General features: G+C 42.2%; 1 protein-coding gene across 10 annotated transcripts in view; it reads left to right on the top strand.

Annotated features, from left to right (window-relative positions):
- LOC119029959 (transcription factor 4-like) overlaps positions 1 to 21,755 on the top strand; it is a 232,887-nt gene that overhangs the window by 36,636 nt on the left and 174,496 nt on the right. For all 10 annotated transcript variants that reach the window (XM_037117220.1, XM_037117221.1, XM_037117222.1 and 7 more), the window contains 2 exons: positions 19,864 to 19,919; positions 21,338 to 21,413. In XM_037117220.1, the coding sequence (XP_036973115.1) occupies positions 19,864 to 19,919; positions 21,338 to 21,413 (132 nt within the window). The remainder of the gene's footprint in view (positions 1 to 19,863; positions 19,920 to 21,337; positions 21,414 to 21,755) is intronic.

Genomic DNA, 21,755 nt, shown 5'->3' on the forward strand with positions numbered 1-21,755 from the left:
TTCGACTCTGTTCTTCTTTCCTCCTCTCCCTCCCTCCTGCTCCTCGCGTCTCTGGTCTGTGCTAGCAGCGAGGAGAGACTGAAACCCCCGGTGAGCAGAATAGACTACGCTCCCGTGACGTTGTTCCTCATTTTGTTGGCCAGTCCCCTGAAAAACCCTGAAGGACCCATGGGACATTGTGAAAAGCCCCCTCTCGACTGAAAACAACTGATGTGACCTCTAGAGGTGGATTTGAAAAATATCAGCTAATAAGAGGTGAAAAATGGAATACGGTGATTTGAGTGAATCAGAGTGGGGAGTGAAAAGACATGTGAATACGTACCTCTCTGCAGCAACTTGAATTTGCCCTGGATGCAGCGTTTGTTGTTGCTTTGAAGCGAGTGAACACAGTCTTCTTCTTCTTCTGCAGAAATCTAATCAACAAGTGAAGAGAGACTGAGAGAATGTCTCCAGTAACATGTCTGTGTGTGTGTGTGTGTGCACACGTACGTGTGTTCCACTGCTTGCGTCTTAGTGTGTGTATGTCGTGCTTATGCTCCGTGTGTGTCACTATGTGTGTGTGTGAGTGTGTCCCTGCAGCCTTGCACCCATGCAGACATGCTAACTCGTTAGCGGCTTCTCACTCCCCGTTTCCAGAAAAGGAGGTGCCATCCAGGTGGCAATCCCACGATGCACCTCTCCCCAGTCGGTGTTAACGGTCGCCGTTGGTAACAACCTCGTCAGGGGAGAAAACAGGCAAAACTGCATTTTTACAGAGGGGGCTTGTCGCTTTCTCTTGTTTTCAATAGTAGCTAATACACAGTGAACTCATCAGTACTAAATCATAAGCAGTCATCAAGTCTTGTACAGTCTAAAATACCACATATAACATGAAAATATAATACTGATACTACATTTAACTTCAAAAGGGCCTTATAGAAATAGCTATTATAAAAGATATTAAAAAGAAATGAGGAGAGACACGAGCAGTAAAATTGATGTGCACCAAAGATTGTTTTCCATTCTCTGTGATGCTGCAGTTTTGTAGATTTGAAGATTTGACTCAGCAGGTTCAGTGAAGCGGCACAGCAAGCAAAAACAGGAAATAGAGACAGCGTCATACGCTGACATTTTTTTCCTGACGGTAAAGCGAATGAGTGGAAATCAGCTCTAAAAATGCACTTTAAAGATTGATGAGTTCCTGGTAAGTCAGATAATGTGTGATATGAAGCTAGTGCCATTTGTATGCTGTGTCATCGCTGTAAATGCTGTCAGTGCGCGTACGACCTGATGCTTTTAAGTCATGTTTACGATAAAAGACACAGAGGACAGTTATTTTTTTGTTCCTCATTGATGTGACAAGTACTCCCTCAATTATTGAGTATTTGATCTGAAAATGCCACCGATATGTATATATTCTATCACACGAGACACAGAAAGCAGCAAAGGAAATGCATTTTGGCTTGAATTATTTATTTTATCCTTTCAGCTCATATCAAAGAAAGGTCAGTTCTACCAACGTTCAAGAACCTGATCTTACACACCACATCTGTTTTTTAGTTAGTTTTTTTTTTATATAGTTTTTTATTTTTTATTTCTGCTACTGTAACGAGCACTGTCACAGTTTGAAGATGTTACAAAGTCAAGATATATCTCAGTATCATCACAAAGAACATGGACTATGTGTCCACACACTTTGATAGTTCCACTGAAGGCAGATCTTAATGATATAACACACAATGATATCATGGACTGCATGGCAACAGTTTGTGTTTGACCTTTTGCTGTTCCAACATGAGAAAGTTGGACGAGTAATACTTTCTGAAAAAATGGTTTTCCCACTTTGGTGTTGAAGAACTTGACTGGCAGGCGCTGAGTGCTCGCCTTGGCCCCATCCAGCACCTATGGGATGAACTGGACACCTGACTGTGTTGGACCTCACTAATGCTCTATTCAATAATTGCACATGGGTGTTCTGTTGGGTGTCCACATGCTAAGGGAGAGGTAGAAGGGGTGAGGAAGAGGCGCAGATTCTCCCTCTTCGCGTCCGTGTTGACAGACTTCTAAATAATTACTGGAGGAGAGGAACAGACAAACACATTAGTTTCAGTCTCACTTATAATCACTGTGTGTGTGTGTGTGTGTGTGTCTGTGTGTGTTTGTGTGTGTCAGTAGCCAAAATTAGCAGTGTTAGTACTTTGCTAACCGCACAAAGCGAGTCCTACTCTCAGTCTTTCTTTCCTCTTTGTGTTCTTCCATCGCTGATCAAAGATGCAAACAGCCTCTAGATATGAAAACTGACTCATCTGAATAAAAGCTGTAACAATGTCGCAATTAATTGATTAGCTAATAAACTGAAAATGAATTGACGTCTTTGTTAATTTATTACACTTCACATGGGGGAAAAAAAATTTTCTGCGGTTGCAGCTTCTCCACTGCATATTTTCAGTTTCTCTGTGTTCCTTAAAGTGACCATTTTTGGGCTTTGGTTTGTGACAAAAAAAAAAAAAAAATCATTTGAAGATCAGTGATGGATGTCACACTGTGTCCATCGACAAACAAAGGTGCATTCTTGTTGGGATGAACACACTAAATGGTGATTATACCTGTCAAACCTCAAAATGTTAGCATTGTCATTGTAAGCTTAGCAGATTTATGGGAGAGCACTAGACACCTTTTGATGAGGGTCAGGGTTTCTTTTCACCTTTATCTATGGCAACTCATTATTAGCTTTCCCTCTTCTTCTGCTTCTTGCAGGCCCTCCATGCACTCCTACTCTGACTCTCTGACTTGGATGCCATGTTGATTTCGTTCACTATGACTTGACTCAAACTGTAAACTCACACATTCGCTCTGGTTATGTTATGTCCTGGTTATGAGCTGTAGTATCCCCTGTAAACACACCATCCTCTCTGGCCTCCCTGTCTTCTGCTGCTCCTCTTGGGGTCACTCACCCGCCCGGAGCCGCTCCTCACTGCCGGAGTGTCTTTGGGCCAGGCAGCGCCGACAGGCTTAGTGTTTGCAGGCCAGGTGGAGCTGGGATGCCACTCATCCCTCTTGCAGACGCCAGCTTTGTCCGCTCTATTTAACTAGCCTAGCCACTGCAGCCAAAGAAGCTGGCATGTTTACCGGGGAAACTACAGCTCACAATCTGTCAGCGCTGCCAAAAGCCGTTTGTTCAGCAAACCAACTGCAAGAAAAACACATACAAAACCCTTTATCACCAGACCAACATTAAACATACAGTCAGGAAACTGCACACTAGCTAATTCATGTCTCATTTGCAGTGGACTCCCAGGTCCCAGGTCACTGCTTTCCAAGCCCTCTCCTAAAAAGCTATGGAATTAGTACCATGACCAAAAAATATTTTGTCACATGAAAATGATAGAGGCAAGCGGAATAGGGTGCCTATGCCAGGGGGAAAAAAAAAAAAAAAAAAAAAAGCAAACTGTAGCACAGATAGAGATAACGCCTCGTTACCATGGAGACAGCTCAAACCACCTGCAAGCATCAAATTTGTTTAAACCATAATTAATTGATAATCTTGTATTGCCTGGTACAAACATTTTAGCCAAGCATTCAACCCAAATTGTCCTATTTTTGTAGACAACAAGATGGACATGTCTGTAAAAAATAGCAAGAAGCCACTGAGCGTCAGACAGACACGCTCAGTATTTGACAACTGAGAAGAGATGTAGCGAAGGAGGAAGCAGTCTTAATCAGCTTGCCGTGGAAAGTCCTGGGTTGTTTCTGTCGTCGCTGAGTGACTGTGTGACTGTGTGACTGATTTCTCAGTAAATGGCTTCTAAATCGGTGCTGGTTTCAGTGGTCATCTGTTATTAGTGGGTTGGATCAGGGCTGATGGAATTCACCTGAGCCCGGCTCTCACTTCCCCACAAACCAACTGCTACATAACTAATTCACATGGTCCTTCCTGTACAGGTGCATGCGGTGTGAGTGTGTGAGGCTATTTTTAATCCCATCCCAACCGCAAAGATTCACAACACACAGATTTATCACGTCAGACTGTGCTAGCCAGTGCAGGAACAGCACTTTTTTTTTAAGCTCTTTTCGGGCCAGTCTAACTCCTGACTCAGTCTGAGATGAAATGATGAGGAATGTTTACATTACTGTATGTCGGAGTGCAATTGAACCAAAACTATGAGCCAATGGAGGCTAAAAAAACCGTGTGAAATGCACTTCCATGCAGTGATACCAGGGTAATTAAATGCGTCTTTCAACTGTAGAACACAGGTTTCAGCCTGTAAAGGTTTTTAATGAACACTGCTCTTCTTTTTTAAAAAGCACCAGATCCCCTTCAGACAGCTTGCTGCTGTTTGTCTCATAAAAGCAGTTGTCACCTTTTCCAGCAGCTGATTTCTTATTTTTGTGAAGTGGAGTGAGTGAGCCTCGCCGTCTCCTCAGCGGTATCAGCAGGAGGGGCGTGACTGGAGGACGAGAGCAGAGGAAGAGCTGATAGGAGTCGAACCCCTCTGGCTCGAGCGCTCAGTCATGTTTACACTTGACGACAGGACGCCATGAAAGAGCGAGGAGAGGCGGAAGATAAAAGGAGAGAAGAAAGAAAGTAAAGAGGGGAGGGGAGGTGGGGGGATGAAGGGAGGAGGAGGAGAGCTAGGCGGGGGAGAGAGCGGTGAGGGGAGGTAGGGAGGTGAGGGAGAGCGGAGAAGAAAGAGAGGAGGAGGAGTACACGAAGGGAAAGGTTGTTTTTAGTGTTAATGAAATCAGATAAAGGTGTGATTCAGGGTGAACAGTGTGACAAATTTAACCTTAAAGCCTCGTGTTAAAGTTTCATTACAGGTAAACCGAGCCTGCTGCTCTCAGGACTGTTGCTGTCACAGGGTTTATTTTTTTCTTTTGTTGATTCCACCTCCATAAGATAATAGCCCGTCATAGTTAGCTCTGTATACTGTATGTATGAGGGATTCTTATTGATGTGTTGGGTGTCTTCAACAGCATCAGGCTGCATTACATGTGTGAAAATGAAACTTAATGACACAGCTATCATCAAATCTACTCACATGTGCTTTATTGGTGTTTAAAGCTAGCCTCATTAGCTTGTAGGTTAGCAAATATTTGCTAAATTCTCCTGTAGAGCTGTTCCTACAGATTTTGGTGCCTACTAGATTACCTACTAGACTTATCCAGCCGGAGGAGCAGTGTGTGTGTGTGTGTGTGTGTCTGCATTATTTGCCTCGGACTGTTCCCTGCCAGCTCCTTGGTCCTGAGTCCGGGGGAGCCACATGTGTGAACGGAGCAGACGATTGTCCAGAGTGAAATCACAGCGAGCGAGTGGGCGCGTCGACGACGTCTAATCATCCGTGTCAGTACCTGTTTAATCAGCTGTAACACATACTCAAACGTGCACTGGGGACATGCAGAAATGGCATTTAAACTGCTCATCGCCAAAGTTCTGCAAAACATCTGCCCGGAGTATTTCCCCCCTCCACCCCACTCGGCCTCTCGCGCTTCCCTGTGGCCTGTTAATGCTGCGGCTGGACTCAGATCCAAAATGCTCCAGCTTTCTTCCTACGGAGGGGGTCGCTGCTTGTGTTAGGTGCTCTGCACTCTCGCTGCTCACCTGTATGTCACTCTTCTCCACTCTTCTGTTGATATCGTAGAAACATGTAGTATTGATATCAGCGCAGATACAGTCATCATTATGGAGCAGTCTGTGCCACTCATCCAGACTATAGAGTGCTCCTTACATGTGTGTACACGTCTGACATGGACAGCCTCCTGTTGTGTGCTGCATGTGTCAACGAGTATCATATATAAGGATCCTTGATCTTATTTTCTGGATATTGTCTGGAGTTCAACTGTGAAACGAGCTATGGCGTTGAATAATGTCCAGAGGATGTTGTGCAGAATATTATGATGTCACAGTGAAGGTGACCTTTCACCTTTTGGGTATAAAATGTCTCAACTTCCTCATTTTATCCTATTAGAAATTTGCATGTGTTTATTTTGGGCAAACATGTAATATACATTTTTGAGTGATGGCCAAAAGTGTTTTGTGAGGTCACAGTGACTTCTTCTTCAACTTGTTTCATTGTGTCTTCCTCCTCCACTGCTTATGTTGTTTCATGGAGGTTGGAGAACAGTTTTAAGATGCATCGGCCCATTGATGTGTGTGTGAGATGTGAACGATGGAGTGATGTTCAAAATTCTGCAAAATATTCTTATCCACTTCCTTGGTGGGCGCTATGGAGTCCTACCTCTATTTGACTACCAATTCACATCACCTGACAAAATATATCAGTGTCAGTAAGGGTTGGCTGAGTAGCCAGACACAAACCGTCTGCCTTATATACCAGTGAGCTCAACCTACTCCGGAGAGTAGAAGAACCATTCACCAGCATCTTACTCACTAGAAATACATTTTACTTCATTTTGAAATGTGATTCTTTAAAAACAGGCATTTTTAAGACTCTTGTGGCAATGAACTTCATACCACAAATCCTCGAACTGCTACTTGCGGACTCTTGGAAGTCATTACATGAAAGACAAATAGGGTCACCGCACAACTACCCATGAAACCACAACCCTGTGAGTTATATATGCTTATGCGTTTTTGAGCTGTGGAAACTGCTAAGCTAGCTGTTTCCTCATACTCTCACATGCTAAACCGGACCAAAAGATTTTTGGATAAACCTATGTGTTAAACATCAAGTTGTGACAGCAGTACCGATCTTCATGACTCACTCTCTAAAAGAAAGTGAGTAAGCGTATCTTTTTTTTTGTTTTTCTCGCTTCATCACGTCTTAATTTTGACAGTGCAGCCGAAGATAGACAGGGAACAGGATGGGAACGTGGAGGATGACGCGCGGCAGAGGGCCACAGCCTCCGTGCACGGGGCACACACTCGACCCACTGAGATAGTGGGGCGCCCCGCGAGTAAGTGTGTTTGAACTATTCATCACAGATTTGACGCATCAGCCAGCAAGCATACGAAGTGACCCACATTCAGCACACCCACAGTGTAACCATGTGCCCCGCAGGAGAACATTGGTCCGGGAAAAGAGCTGTGATGTTCGCCGAAAAAAAACGATGCGGCGCCACGGGAATATAGGTGATTTTTGGGTGCTGAAACAGGTAGCACGGAGGTTTCCGCGCACTTACACGTTTAGAAGCGGAGGGACGACAATGGAGGGATTAGCCACTTTGCCGCTACAGATAGAAGAAAAGAGAGGGAAAAAGGAAAACAAGATGAAGAGCTGTGTTTTTTTTTTTTCTTTTTTTTCATTTTCCCCCACACTAATTAAAAGCAGATGTCAAGGTACAATTCTCTGAGCTTGTTTATCGCAGCACAACTGTTTCCTGATTTACTTTCCAGGCTTCTCTGCGCTTGTTGAGAGACCATTTCGATTCTCCTCATCCGACCCGCTGGACTTTCTCCAGTTTCAAAAATCTCTCTGCTCCTCTCCACATCTCTCTCTCTCTCTCTCTCTCTCTCTCTCTCTCTCTCCCTCTCTCTCTCTCCCTGTATGATTAAGCTCACTCGTCCCTCTGCTTGCATTAGCTCTAAGCTGGCAGGTGTCTATGAGATAGAGTTTTTATAAAGCCAACAAACACAAAACTCTCGACGGAGAGAAAGAAGGCCTTAATTGAATTGTCAAACAGAAATCTACCTGGAGACTCAGTTTAACAAAAAAAAAAAAAAAGTCATCCGAAACACTGTCTGACTGCGTCTGAGTGACTGTCTCGCTGCTTCCGCCTGTCTCTCTGTCAGGCTGTCATCTGTGGCTGGTTCACAGCGTCTGCTCAGGGGGGAATCCAGATTAAAAAAAAAAAAGTAGGCATGACGCAGGTGTTTTCCTCAGGGGACGTGTTCGAGAATTTTAAGACATACTTTGTGCTGACAAGCTCTCGAGATGTAAACTTGGTGCACTTATTTCATCTAATTTAACAGTAGTTCAACTATCACAGGTATAAGAGGCGTGTTTCACAAGCCACCAGCTGATGTAGCAACAGAGCCTGAGGACGTCTTGATGTCTTGTAAACCCTTTTCAGCAATATACTGATTCGATATGTACTAGAATCAGCCTATAAATGATCCATCAAGCGTGAATATAGGATTCAATGCCAACCGTCCTTTGGTAGCTGTAGTTGATTTAAATTGTCAGTCTGAGACCTGAATGCTCTCCTTCTATCAAATGTCTGAAGCCAGATGTTGAATGATGAAGTTTCTCATGTGATCTTCACTTCTTCCACCTGTAACAGTGGCCCTTAGCAGCCAGTTGTCTGCCCCCTGTGATGACGGTGGCGGAAGTCAAAATGAACCCACGCTGAAAGCCGCCTCTCTGTCGCACACGAAGCGACAGAAGGAGGGAAGCGCCCGCATTTTTCCAAACCTCCTCTCAGTGGGAGCGACCTGTGTGGGAGAGGGAGTGGCGGGCATGAGAGCCTCAAAAGGAGGAGAAAAACTCTCATCTTGTCGGGATTCAGTCCATACTGTTCATCTGTGCATTTCATGCGTTGCAAACTACCTACATTTAACTTTTATTGTTTAATTAGTCTGCTTAAGTGCACATGCGACACTTTGACCCGCAGGATTACTGTCATGAGACACCTGACAGGTGTAGGTCGGGCCACACACTTGTCCTCTTTGATATTAGAAAACTTCTTGATTCACGTAATAGTGTAGTGGTGTTGTTGTCAATTAGTCATCTGTCCACATGTCACGTTAAAGCGACTTGAAGTGAGAAACTACGGCTTATGATACACACAGAAGGCAAAACATTCTGTTGTAGCTCTTATCAGATCCCTGATCAGCCAACTGTTGCCTGACCCATGTGGGTGGGAGCAGTGAGACTGAGCGTAATGGGGACCACAAGTTTTGTCTCCCCTTCGGTCCATCCATTCCGCTCTTTCATTTTTTTGTTTTGTTTTTGGGACTATTTATTTGTCCTCTGTTGATTTACAACAGCTTCAAGTGTATTACCTCCACCCTCTGTGTTAGTGTAGATTTCATGTAGTCCTTTTAAAACCAAGAGAGATTACGCTCAGATAAAGCTGAGGTTAGCATGCTAACCAGCTAGCCCTGGCCGGTCCCGGTCCTGTCAGTGATACTGATGTAAACACCAACACTCCAGGCTTCCAGTCCCGACTGATAGCTGCACAGCTAACTTAGCTTACTAGCTTACTGCAGCTACATTTGGCGGCAGTTGGCAGTTACTTTGGTGATAAGCTGACCCCTGTTCGTTTTGGGTCTAAATTCAACAGGGGGCCAATTGTTTCATATTGCGCCTTTAATGGACACCAGCCAGCCAATCAGAAGTGAGCATATTCCTTGACTTTGGTGTCACTTATGTAATGACTCATTGGGCACGCTTCAGCCAAGTTATTTATTTCTTTTATTTGTACTGAGTAAAAAGAACCAAATTTCCTTGGACTGAGCTGTATGTAGTATTGTGTATGTTTGTAGTGAACATGTCAGCATCTAAAACATAAACATTTTAGTAAAATGTGTAACACTAATTCATATTCACAGAAGGCTGCAACAGTTTTGATAAAGCTGCTGAAAACATGAAGCGTTCCAGCCATTACTCCACAGTCGTGTCACTCTTAAATCAGTAACCACTTCAATAAACCCTGTTTCACTTTTTTTTTTCATTCTGCTTACAACTAGTTTCCAGCCAGCCTTTGGCTCTGTGCCTTCATCTGAATTGTTCTCACTTAGTCTTTATAAAAGTTTTGCTAACTCTGCTGCTTTTTAGCTTCCGACCAGTTTGCACACAGATTTATTTTCCTTTTTTTTTTTTTTTTTTTTTTTTGAGTTTCCTTTTGTTCCTCTGGTTGTGATGGTGTGTAGAGATCTAAGCCACAGTTGGCTCAGCTTCACATGGGCCTGTGTGGAGAGACGAGGGGGTTTGTCAAAGGAATCGCCTGCGCCGCTTATTCTTCCTCCACCACAGAGATGGAAAAAAAAAAAAAAAACAAAACAAAAAGGAACAGCCTTCTTATTATCAATATTAATCTCTCTTTTGGAAAGGCCTCTGTAGGCTCTGAGCTCGGCTGCCTTTAAAAAAAAAAAAAAAACATAACGCGGCTGATTCAAGAAAACCATGTTTGAACTTGCTAATGTTTTTTTCTCTCTCTTACTTTGTCTCTCTCCCTCCCGTTCTCTCTGTCTACATGAGCTATTCTCTCTTCATTTAGCGTGCCATTAGCTCTCCAAGCTGTTGTTTGTTTTCTTGCTTTAATGTGCTTTTTTTGAACAAAACAGTAGGAAAAAACAGACACAAGTGACTGATATCTAAAGTATGTGCATTTTTTGGTGTGTGTGTGTGTGTGTGTGTGCGTGTGTGTGTCCTCATGCGTGTTTGCATGTTTGTGTGAGGGCACTGGCACTAAACTTACTTGGGTCCAGATGTTCTAATTATAGAACGGCTCTGCTGCCTAATGACAGGAAACGCTGGCCTCTGTGTGTGTGCATGTGTGCGCGCGCCTGTGTGTGTGTGCGCGTGTGTGTGTGTACAAATAATTTCTGACAGACACACTGACACATTGACTGAATGTGCGTGAGACAGACGGACAGAATTCTCTTCATTAACCTCTTGAACCCTGATTTCCTCCTTAAATCCCCCCCCCGAAGCTTTTGAGTTTGAGAAAACTGTGCATGTGTTTCATGCAACTAATTCACTTTGCCAAATATGCTTTAGAAAAATTATGATTGCAATATTCACAAGCAACGACCTGTAATCCTCCAGGAGAGGTGACATTGTCTGTTGGAGATTCTTTAAAGGTGCATTGTGTAGTTTTGAGGAAGACAATTTAATCAGAAGAGAAAGCTCTTCATGGACTGATTTTTTTTTTCTATGCCTAAACAAATTAAATAAACAAACTTTTTTGACCCTAACGGACAACACAATTTCATACTGTTTCACTTTGATTATATGTGGCGGACCCAGCCACCTTTCCTGCTCCAAACAGTGTTCTGGGACCTTATTTTCCTCTGAGAACAGCTTGTTTATTCACTAATGGAATGATAATAATAATAATAATAATAATAATAATAATAATAATAATAATAAGTTATGTTATGTACATTTTTTTCTTTGTTAAGGATGAGCTGCAGAGTGGATACTTATTTCCCTTATTCTAGTTTCATAAGTACATGTTTCTCCACAGTATACTTGCCTTCATTTAACGATAGAAGTCAAAGCTCTCAAGAGCCCTGTGTGAATCAAACAACTGGCTCAGCTTTGGAATGAAGAACTATCTGATCAAATAATATATAAACAATGAATCTGATCATATGTGTCATGAAGACTTTGTTAACAGCGTTCAAGACATTTTGGCAGCATTTCGGTATTTCAACATCCAGTCCTACGTACGTTCACATCCTGCACCCCATGTGTAGTTAGGTTAATTTGGGCTGCGAGGACACAAGGGGATTTTGTAAAATGTTATGAATAGTAAACACCTCAGGATCCCTGCTTCAAGTCTTTAGATATTGCCACTACGCAATAGCAAATATGTTTAGGAAGAAATTAGGCGCCATCTGGAACTCCTGTCTCTAGTGGCAAAGTTCTGCACCTCGTACATCAACCACCCACCTCGTCCATCTTCCAGTTCAAGAACATTGCGACTCTACCGAAAGAAAATACACTACATTTTACATTTCCCATGAAACATATTAAACTAAACAAATTATTAATGTCAAGCACAATTTCAAGGGCATATGGTGGATTTGATATGTACCCAATAACAGTCTTTAGTTTCCAAGTAGTGAAAACAAACAAAAGATGTGGCCAGTGATCGTTTTGCTCATTTCGTTCAACAGAAGAGTTTCCTGTTTATGCAGATGATGAACATCATTAGGACATCGTCATATTTCCAACAAAGCATTTTCACCAGTTCATTGGATAACATGGTCATGGTAAACTTGAAGGACTTTTTAGGGGACAGGGGCTGCATATTTGGTGGAATATCTGGAAAATTAAAGTTTTGCACTTTGCACTAATTGCAAAAAAGTGTCTTCACATGAATCCACCTGTTGGCCTGGCATTGTTGAGCAAGTTCAAGATCAGCGTGGCTCATAATACATGAACAACAGGCCAAAGAATGGAAACTAGGATAATATAAAATCTGTTTTATTCACTGTTGGAGGAGGTCAACCTGTGTGCAATGATCTCACTCATTTTGAATTCACTCTTTTGCAACCTTTAGAAATCATGATCCAGTCACAGAAACAACATAGATTTGTTTCTTATCCTTGATGAAAGCTCTGTTCTGTTTGTTTATCTGTTTAGGGATTTGTATGATCATTGCGCCAACTGAATCAGTCAATGACAACAACCACTCACAAATCAATTAAATACACAGACCTTTGTCCTCTAATCTAAAAAAAAACCTAATATAAAAACCTAAAATCTATTCTTGTGTCATACAAATGTTTTTTTTTTCTGCCTTATGATGGTCATTCCTGTCCTCTCTCTCCACGTTACTATGGTAACAAGATGTCAATCGATGTGGCATCTCCAACTGTCCTCTCCATCAGAGATCCGTAACCACGGAGACGGAGAGAGAGGAGAGCTCTGTGCATCAAGGTTCAGATGGGGATGCCGTCTGCTGCCGTGCCTTGCTCAAAGGCTCCTCAGGCAGGTTCAGAGGCAGGGAGGATATTTTCTCTGCTGGTCCCTCAATTCAAAATCGATGGGAGAGGAGGAGAGGAAAGAAGGGGAAGAGAGGGAGAGATGGAAGGAAATCTTTGAGGGAGGGGGACATGAGAGGAAAAGGAGGAGAGGAGAGGAGAGGAGACAGATTAGGAAAGGAAGGAGTGAAGACAGAATGGTCAGAGAGGGAGACACAGTAATGAGGGAGGGAGGAAAGGATAGAACAGCAATAAGAAAAGGAAGGGAAGGAAAATTGAACAGAAGGAAGGAAATATGGGAATAAAGGAGGATGGAAAAAGAGAGCCAAAGGAGGACGAAATTAAGAGAAAGAAAAAATGAACACCAATAACAAAAAATACGTATGTAGAGATGGAGAGGGACATAAAGAGGGGAAGGATGATATTTTAAAAAACATGAAAGAAGAATGAAGGAAGATGGGAAAGATAACAGCAACAAGGGGGGAAAGGGGGAGAGAGGGAGAGACAAGTATGGAGAGAATTAAAAGAGGAGGAAAGAAAAGATGAATAGAAGGGAAAGGAGGGAAGAAAGAAAGAAATGGAGGTAGAATGAGAGGAGAGAAGTGGGGGAAAGGAAGAAAAGCAAAGCAAGAAAACAAAAGAAGGGACGAGGAGAGAGAGCACGAATCATGTAACAAAACAGGACATGGGCGACTTCCTGAATCATTACATCACTTCCTCCGCTTGTCCAACCACGCACACACACGCACCCGTGCACACACGCATGCATGCGCGCGCACACACACACACACACACACACACACACACACGGTGGGATTGTGGGTGTTAGACAGTTTAAGCAGCTTTAAAGGCGAAGATACAGAGACGTAATCTGACTCTTAATTCTTACTCTCATTTTAGCGTGTGTGTGTGAGAGAGAGAGTGTGTCATGTCTGTGTGTGTGTGTGTGTGTGTGTGTGTGTGTGAGAGAGAGAGAGAGTGTGTCATGTCTGTGTGTGCGTGTCCCTGTGTGTGTGTGTGTGATTACCCCGGATAATAACATGAATGTAGTTCAGTGAGAGTACAAGAAGCTCCTCTTTGCATTATATAAAATGACTGAATTAAATCGTTGTGTGTCTGTCGTCCTCCATGTTTCTCTCATTTCCGACAGCGAGTCGTCCTTTTATCTCGTAAGAGTTCAGGACATTTGTAAACGCGTACCATTGGTCAAATTCAACAACCTTTCTCTTGTTCTCTCTTTTCTTGATTCCTCTCTTCATCATTTCATCCTCTCATTGTTTCATCTCCTCTCTGCTGGCCTTGTTTCCTCCTCTTTTTTTCTTTTCTTTACTACTTATGTCATCCCTCTTTAAGTTCATCCCACCCCCTTTATTTTCTTCTCTTCTCCTCACTTCTCTTCTCTTGAAAAGTGAGAGAGAGTGTTTCTTTCTGCCCTGATAATGTCAACTTAGCAGACATTGAGGTCATTTGAATGAGAGTTTATTTTAGAGTTTATTTTGTCACCATCTCTCTCTCGGTCACAGAGTGTGGGCAGGACTGTCATGTCTGTTTCCTTTACACGCTGCCTGGTACAAAAATAAGTTTACACATGTTACTATATCGTTGGACCGCCTTTAGCTTTGATTACGGTGCGCACTGACCGTGGCGTCATTCTGAGAAACTTATGCAATGTCACAACATTTATTTACATCCAGAGTTGCATTCATTTTCACTAAGATCTTGTATTGATGATGGGAGGGTTGGGCTGGTCTGTCAAGACTTCTCCACCACATCCCAAAGATTCTGGACTCTGTGGTGGCCAATCCATGTGTGACAATGATGTCTCATGCTCCCTGAACCACTCTTTCTCAATGTGAGCTCGATGACATCTTCATCTTGGAATATGCCCGTGCCATCAGGGATGAAAAACAAAAAAATTCCATTGATGGAAAAACCTCATCAGAAGTCTTTTTTTCAGATTAGCCTCACTGATAAGTGGTTTTCTTAAGGCCACACAGCTGTTTAGTCCCAATCTCTTCGCAATGTGCATGTGGAAGTGCCCTTTCACTATTAAAGGTGCCATTTGTGAGATAAGTTGATTTTTCCAGTTCCAATTCATCAAAAACTGACAATTTTGGAAGGCGGCTGACCTGTCCTACAATCCCAAAGCATCAGTTTTTGACTGAGAATAAGTGTTTCTTACAAATAGGGTTAGGATGCAGGCCAATAATTGAACCCTCCTGAAACAGAGTAACATCTTTTCCATGACCCCAGGATGTCTTCAGACATATGAGAAGTCATTAAACTGAACTCAGTCTGGACTATACTTTTGTTAGTTAGTTTGTCAAGGAAAATCATAAAAAAAAAACCCATTTTCATAAAACTTGGACGGAGGATGGGTCTCCATCAAAAATAGACCACATAAGGATCCTGTCAAAGGAACAGATTCCTTTTCTTCTCTATCATGGCGAAATATGACGTTTTTCAATTTTTTTGATAATTTCTCGGGAAGTGATTCATGGATCTTGATGAAAAAAAATCAGGCATATTTAGGCTGGCTGTTATCTGTGATAGAGCACTTTATTGAAGCTGGATCAGATAGCAGAGATTAGGGACAACAAAGACAACACCTCTCATCAAGGGAGTAAAATGATATCACCAAGAAAGAGGACATTTAGAGAGCACTTTGCCAGACAGCACACTGTTTGATTTTCACGTGGAGGTAAAGCTCAGTTTGGATACAAGTGAATTCCAATGAATGTTGTCTTCAAGGCTGTTTACCACTCATTATGTGTGCAGTCGTTTCCACGGGAGATGTAGTGTCTGAAATGTTCCCAGTTGGGAAGGTGTAAAAGTGTTTGATTACACAGCAGAGTTTGGCTAAAAAAGAGTCTTCAGAGTATCTTCAGTAAATATGAAGGTTACAAACCACCAGTGTCTCTTTTTCATCTTGTGTACAGACAAAATGTTTTTACTACTATTCACACAGAGCTCTTTATATTGTTTTTTTTTTTTAATACCATCACTGTGAATCATCTGTTGTGTTTTAATGGAATCCTTATAAATAGCTGAGACCCATATGTCGATTTCTGATATTTTTCCCTCAAACAAAGAATAAAAACATTTATTTGGTTGTATTTGCTGTTAACAGGAAATTTTTTAATGAGTGTGTTTGAGTTGACGAATTAAAACATCCCTAAAAAGCTCTGACACACACACACACATCTGACGCGTGCACGTGTGTGTTTGTGTGTGTGTTGGGGGATGGGCCAGGCAGGCCTACAGTTAATTATAGTTTGGTAGGAGACCAGATGAGAACAGTGGAGCTATAGAGCTCACACAGGTGCACACACACACACACACACACACACACACACACACACACACACACACACACACACACACACACACACACTCGCTTGATGTTCTCGCAGCACGACCACTGTCCTCATTTCTGTCAATCACAAACCATTTATTACCAGGGGGGAAGAGCAATCCTGATGTCCATGTATTGGCCCATATATGCACATTCTTTTAGCAATTATCCCCCAAATGCGATCAAACACTTTTGACAAGATATACCATGACAAGATGTCTCCCAGTTTAAAGAGGTTGTATTATGCACATTTTTTAGGTTCATACTTTTGTTTGGGTGTCATAGTAGAATAGGTTCATATACTTTAAATTTCAAAAAACACATTATTTTTATCATATGATGCATTGTTTCAGCATCCCTTTTTCACACTTGAACGCACCTTTTTAGCTACGGGGTCCACGGGCGTGGGCTTTGGGCTTCTTCACATTGCAGAGCTTTTACATGCACAAAAATGTTACATAACATGGTAAAAGAAAGGGAAGAACACAAAAAGCTCTATAACACCACTTTACCATACAAAATGACATCAGCCCAAGCATCTTCTACTGTGTCATAATCTCTAAAAAACCAAGGTTTTCATATCGACACAGGTCGGACACACCAATGAAGATATATCTGAGCTAGGCACATATAACCCAATGATATCAATGACCAAAATCATCACCGGGTTCAACACAATAACAAAATCTTGGTGATTTCTTTTTTAAGCTTGACCATGTTTGGTGTCCCATGCACAGATAAACAATTTCTCATTCTAAATAATATGAGTGGCTCAGTGGTCATACTCGGTTACAGGCCTGGTTTTGTCCTCACTGGTCACACACACACACACGCGCACACGCACACACACTCACACACAGAGGCTAACTGTATTAATAGGAGTCTGTTTTGTGTCAAGCAGGTCTTAATAGGATCAGTGTGAGAGACATGGAGCTGTCTGTCAGTCTAAGTTCATTAACTGATGATAGATGACCTGCGCTGTGTGTGTGTGTGTGTGTGTGTGTGTGTGTGTGTGTGTGTGTGTGTGTCTGCATGAGAGACAGAGAGAGAAAGAGAGAGAGCGGGGGGTATGTATGTGTGCTTTTGAGTGAGTTTTCCTGCTTGTGTGTACATTCTCTCTCTCTCTCTCTCTCTCTCTCTCTCTCTCTCTCCCTCTCTCTCTTTCCCCCTCTCTCCCTCTCTCTCTCCCTCTGTGGTGTAATTTATAGCCCTCAATCGGAGGCCTTATCAGGTGCAGGACACATGGATGCCTCCTTCTCTCCTCCTCCTCCACATCTTTCAACTCCTGCACACCAACTTGTATTCCTCTCTCCCCCTCTTCCTCTCCTCACTCTCATCCAATCTCCCTCCGTCTCTTACTTTTCAATGCTGAAGGATGCTTTCTTTAATTGCTGTCTTACCCCCGTCCTCTTCCTCCCCATCTTCACCTACACTTCCCCTGCATCTGGACCAGCTATCATCAAACTCACCTGCTCTACTTTTCTTTTTGTAATTTTCACCCCTTCTCTTTTCCCAACGTGTTTCCAAGCAGACTTTGGACAGAAACGTTGTTGTCAAAGTTTAGAAACATAACAAAGTGTGTGCTCAAGTGTGTGATGGAGAATCATGTAGTACACAACTGGCACAGTTACCAGTCGAATATTCTTGTAAAGTAGTACAAAAAATATGGATCAGCTTAAAGGATTGCACATTGAAATCTTGTTAAAACAAGTCTGTGGCAGTGCTAACTAATAAGTTAGTAAGTTAATAAGTTCCCTTTAACGAGTATGGTTATTGTGCACAATCACCACATTTGTTCCCTAAATCCAGGGAAGGGAACACACACACACGCACACACACGCACACACACTGGGTGTTAATTCGAACACACATGTTCCCTAATTCCAACCGATTGTCCTTGTTTTCAAGGTCAAGAGTGTGTTCCCTAACTCCATCTGACCAAATGTGAGCTCCATACACAAGACTGATGAATACCGTGTCCTTGAAATCTTTACAATCAAGCATCCATTCCCAAAATTTTAATAAGTGTGTGTTCCCAAAATCAAATTGATCAACCCTAACCCTAACCCTCCCAAAATCAAACTGATCAAGTATATGTTCCCTAAATCAGACTGTTCAAGGATGTGTTACCTATATGTCTTCACTTCAAACAATCAAGTATCTGGTCAGTGGATATATGTTCCCTCAGTACAAATGATTATTGAATATGTGTTGATGTTGATCAAATGGATGTTCCCTAAATCCAATTTTTCATCAAGTGATTGTGCCCAGTGTTATCTTTACCCTCTTCTCTTCTCTTCTCTTCTCTTCTCTTCTCTTCTCTTCTCTTCTCTTCTCTTCTCTTCTCTTCTCTTCTCTTCCCCCAATTCTGTATTATGTATTCTTCAAACAGGTAACCCAAAACCCAAACATACATTTGTTGAGGTAGTGACTTCCTGTGCTGCTTCAAGAGGCTTCTTTGTAACTGAACCACTTTATTTCTATCGGCCTACAACACGCACACACACACGCACACACTCAAACGCAGATAAGCTGACAATCCAAATGACTCGACAATGAATGTAAGCTGCTCACTATACACACACTAACATAATGGAGAGCCTATTGAGGAGAGATTTGAGCACAACAATGCATGAAAGAACTGTGTGTTTGTGTGTGTGTGCGGGCGTGTGTGTGTATGTACTGTAAGCAAGAGCTGCCGTCTGCACATTTGAGTCAACCTGGATGAACTGATCTACCTGTCATGTAGCTGTCTCTTGATGTCAGTGTCTCCCGGCCTCTGTGCGTCTCTTTCTTTTCCTTCGAGTCCTCACATTTAGGCAACAGAACAGATTGTCTGTCAGTGTCAAATGGTCGATTCGTATGGCTGTTTTCTGATTAGCCACCACTGCAGTTAGAGTTTGGTTAAGTTCAGCACAACTGATAGCAGGTTGAGATGTAAACAGCTGGTGTGGGTCAAAGTCACACATTTTGTATTCTGTCATTTTAAATCTGTAGGATGGTGATGAACAATATTCTTGTCTTGCTATTGTTAGTTATGGGCGAATCTTTGGTCCAGATTCATAGAAATATCTTAACAACTATTAAATGGACTGCGATGACGACGTTTGGTAATCTCCTGACTTGCCCTCTAGCGCCACCACGAGGTTGATTTTTTGTGTGAAATATGTCAACTATTGAATGGATGGCCATGAATTTTGCTACATTGGCGTTCCCTTCAGGATGGAATATCTTTGACCCACTGACCTTTCATCTAATGCAGTGATCAGGTCACCTATGACATACAACATCATGGATCTAGCGATCCTGCGATGGCGGCGGGGATTAGTGGTCTGCAGGAGGCTTAAAGGGCCATTACATTTTACAGAGACACATTAAAGGCTCTGCAATCATAATCAATAATGTTTAATGACATGGAGCGCAGAGAGAGGATGATCTTTGTTGCTGTAGTTGATTACAGACACTGTACAGTAATATCATACTGTATGTGGCATTGAGTGTTGACAGTGATGTGATGAGAGTGATGATCACTCACATGATTACTTGAGTGATTCAAATGTAAAATGTGGATCTGAGGACTTGAGATGTTCGCTAAAGCAGCTGCTGAGTAAACTGATGGCATTAAAACATTGGTTTGATGCACAAGCAAACTTAAAAAAGTGGTATAGGTTTTTCATTTTGCCACTGAAATCTGAGAGAGTGCGTCCTCGTTCATCATTTATGTGCTGGCTGGATTTATTTTAAATCATGATGATTAAAGCGATAACACTGCAATATATGAGGGGGAATTGGAGTTTGTGGGTTTTTTCCAAACTGTACTTTTCCTTTTAGATCATTAACGTTCTCGTGTGCCTTCCTGGATCGTATTGCCATGTCGTCTAAATTCCTGTCTCTCTTTCTTTTTTTCGTATAGATATGGAGGAGAGAACGGGCGCAGGGTCATGGACGAGTGGAAGTCGTTCTTCTAAGGTGACTAACAACAACAACACAACAATAATCAAGTCTAACTCTGACTCTTACGGTTAAATGCAATTGCTTTTGGCATTCTTAATATTATTTTCATTGACATTACTAGCATTAGAAGATCTCCAATCTGCCATTGTTATCAATACTACAACTAATACACAAGCGGTGTCCTGACATGTTGCTTAGACTTGTGAGGAGCCTTTGGAGGAAAGACGACATGTAGCAGAGAACATCAGCATGCACGCTGCATAAATCGTCACGGTTTAAGTGGCGTGTATCCTAGCTCCTTAAAACGCCTGGAGAAATAATATTTTCCATGGCAGTGTAATTGGTTCTTTTTTTTTTTATAACGCAGATCTAACAGCCATCAATTTAAACTCCAAACTTTTTACATCATCTGTGGTGGTGGGTTCAAGTCTGCCCGGGCACCTTAGTTCCACTCCTCTCCCTCATTTCCTGTTATCTCTCACGCGGTATTGTCTCAGAAAGCTTTAAAAGCCCCCGATATGTGTTGTATTGCACATTGCTTATTATTTTTGAAAATCACACAAAAGACGTACACAAAAGTCAGATCTTGTCTTTCTTGTATGCTCTTTAATGACATAATGCCACAAGGCTGACAGCAAATTTGGTAAAAGAAACAGCCTGAAGAGCACTTCACAGAAAGATGTTGTGCACAGCAGGCAGCCCAAAAAGAAAACATGTCAATTTATAAAACAATATCAAAGGAAACAGTGCCTAGTACAAATATAAATTGCCTCAAAATGACACATCAATAGATAAATGAATATTGGATTGGGCTTCCTGACACCATTAGAACACACTTTAAAGGTAAAAATGCGTTTAGGTGGCAAATGAACTGCACTTGACAGGCCAAACACACTCAAACAAACTCAATTAAGTAGCTCGCTCACCAGTTGACTTTATTGTGGACTAATCCAGGGCATTTGAGGTTCAGCTGTGTTCATCACTAAAGTGGTGGTTAGACTCTCAAATCATTTGTTGCAATAATGCATTTCTTTGTAGTGCACGACCCTCAGCACTGATATTAACACATTATATCTTGTTATATTTTATGTCCTCACAGTTTATATGCTAAGCTTAGCTGACTGTTCTGGCTGGGTCAGAGTTAAGAGAGTAGCTTCCATCTTCTCATCTCTTGCCATTTGTAACAAGAAGGAACATACAAATATAAATATGACTCAGATTGTCTTCATCAAAAGACTTAGATGAGCTCATCCAGCAGTGTCTCTGCTACTGCTAGTGCTACTTTGTGTCAACTGCAAACAGTGCTAAAGCTAATATGCTGTTCTATTACAGGTATCCCTATGATCACAGCCCCTTCTGCTGCTTATTGTCTGACAGCTACATACAGGAAGTAACTATGAATGTTCATCCCGTATGTCTGTCTCCTCCTCCAGAGTTATGCAGATGGGTCTCAGTACATGGCATCACATGACAGCCTCTCACCTCCGTACACCAACTCCAGGCTAACAGGTACACCACAGGCTGAGTGTGTGTGTGTGTGTGTGTGTGTGTGTGTGTGTGTGTGTGTGTGCGTGTACTTGTGTATGTGAGTGTTTGTTGTTATTATTTTACAATGCACTTATTTCTTTCCATCAACTTTGGATGAACTGCTTTGTTGGGTTTTGATCCGATGGTGTGTGTGTGTGTGTGTGTGTGTGTTTGTGTGTGTGTGTGAAACACTATCGTACACTGGAGGAGACAGGTCATCTGGCATGCAATTTCTCCCCATCTCTCTCTCTCCCTCTCGGCCCGCTGTGTGGAAAACGCTCGGCAGTGTGTGCTCATTTACCCATGATGCTCTCTGCCTCTGGC

This window comes from Acanthopagrus latus, chromosome 12, assembly GCF_904848185.1.
Source record: "Acanthopagrus latus isolate v.2019 chromosome 12, fAcaLat1.1, whole genome shotgun sequence".
NCBI classification, from domain to species: Eukaryota; Metazoa; Chordata; class Actinopteri; order Spariformes; family Sparidae; genus Acanthopagrus; species Acanthopagrus latus.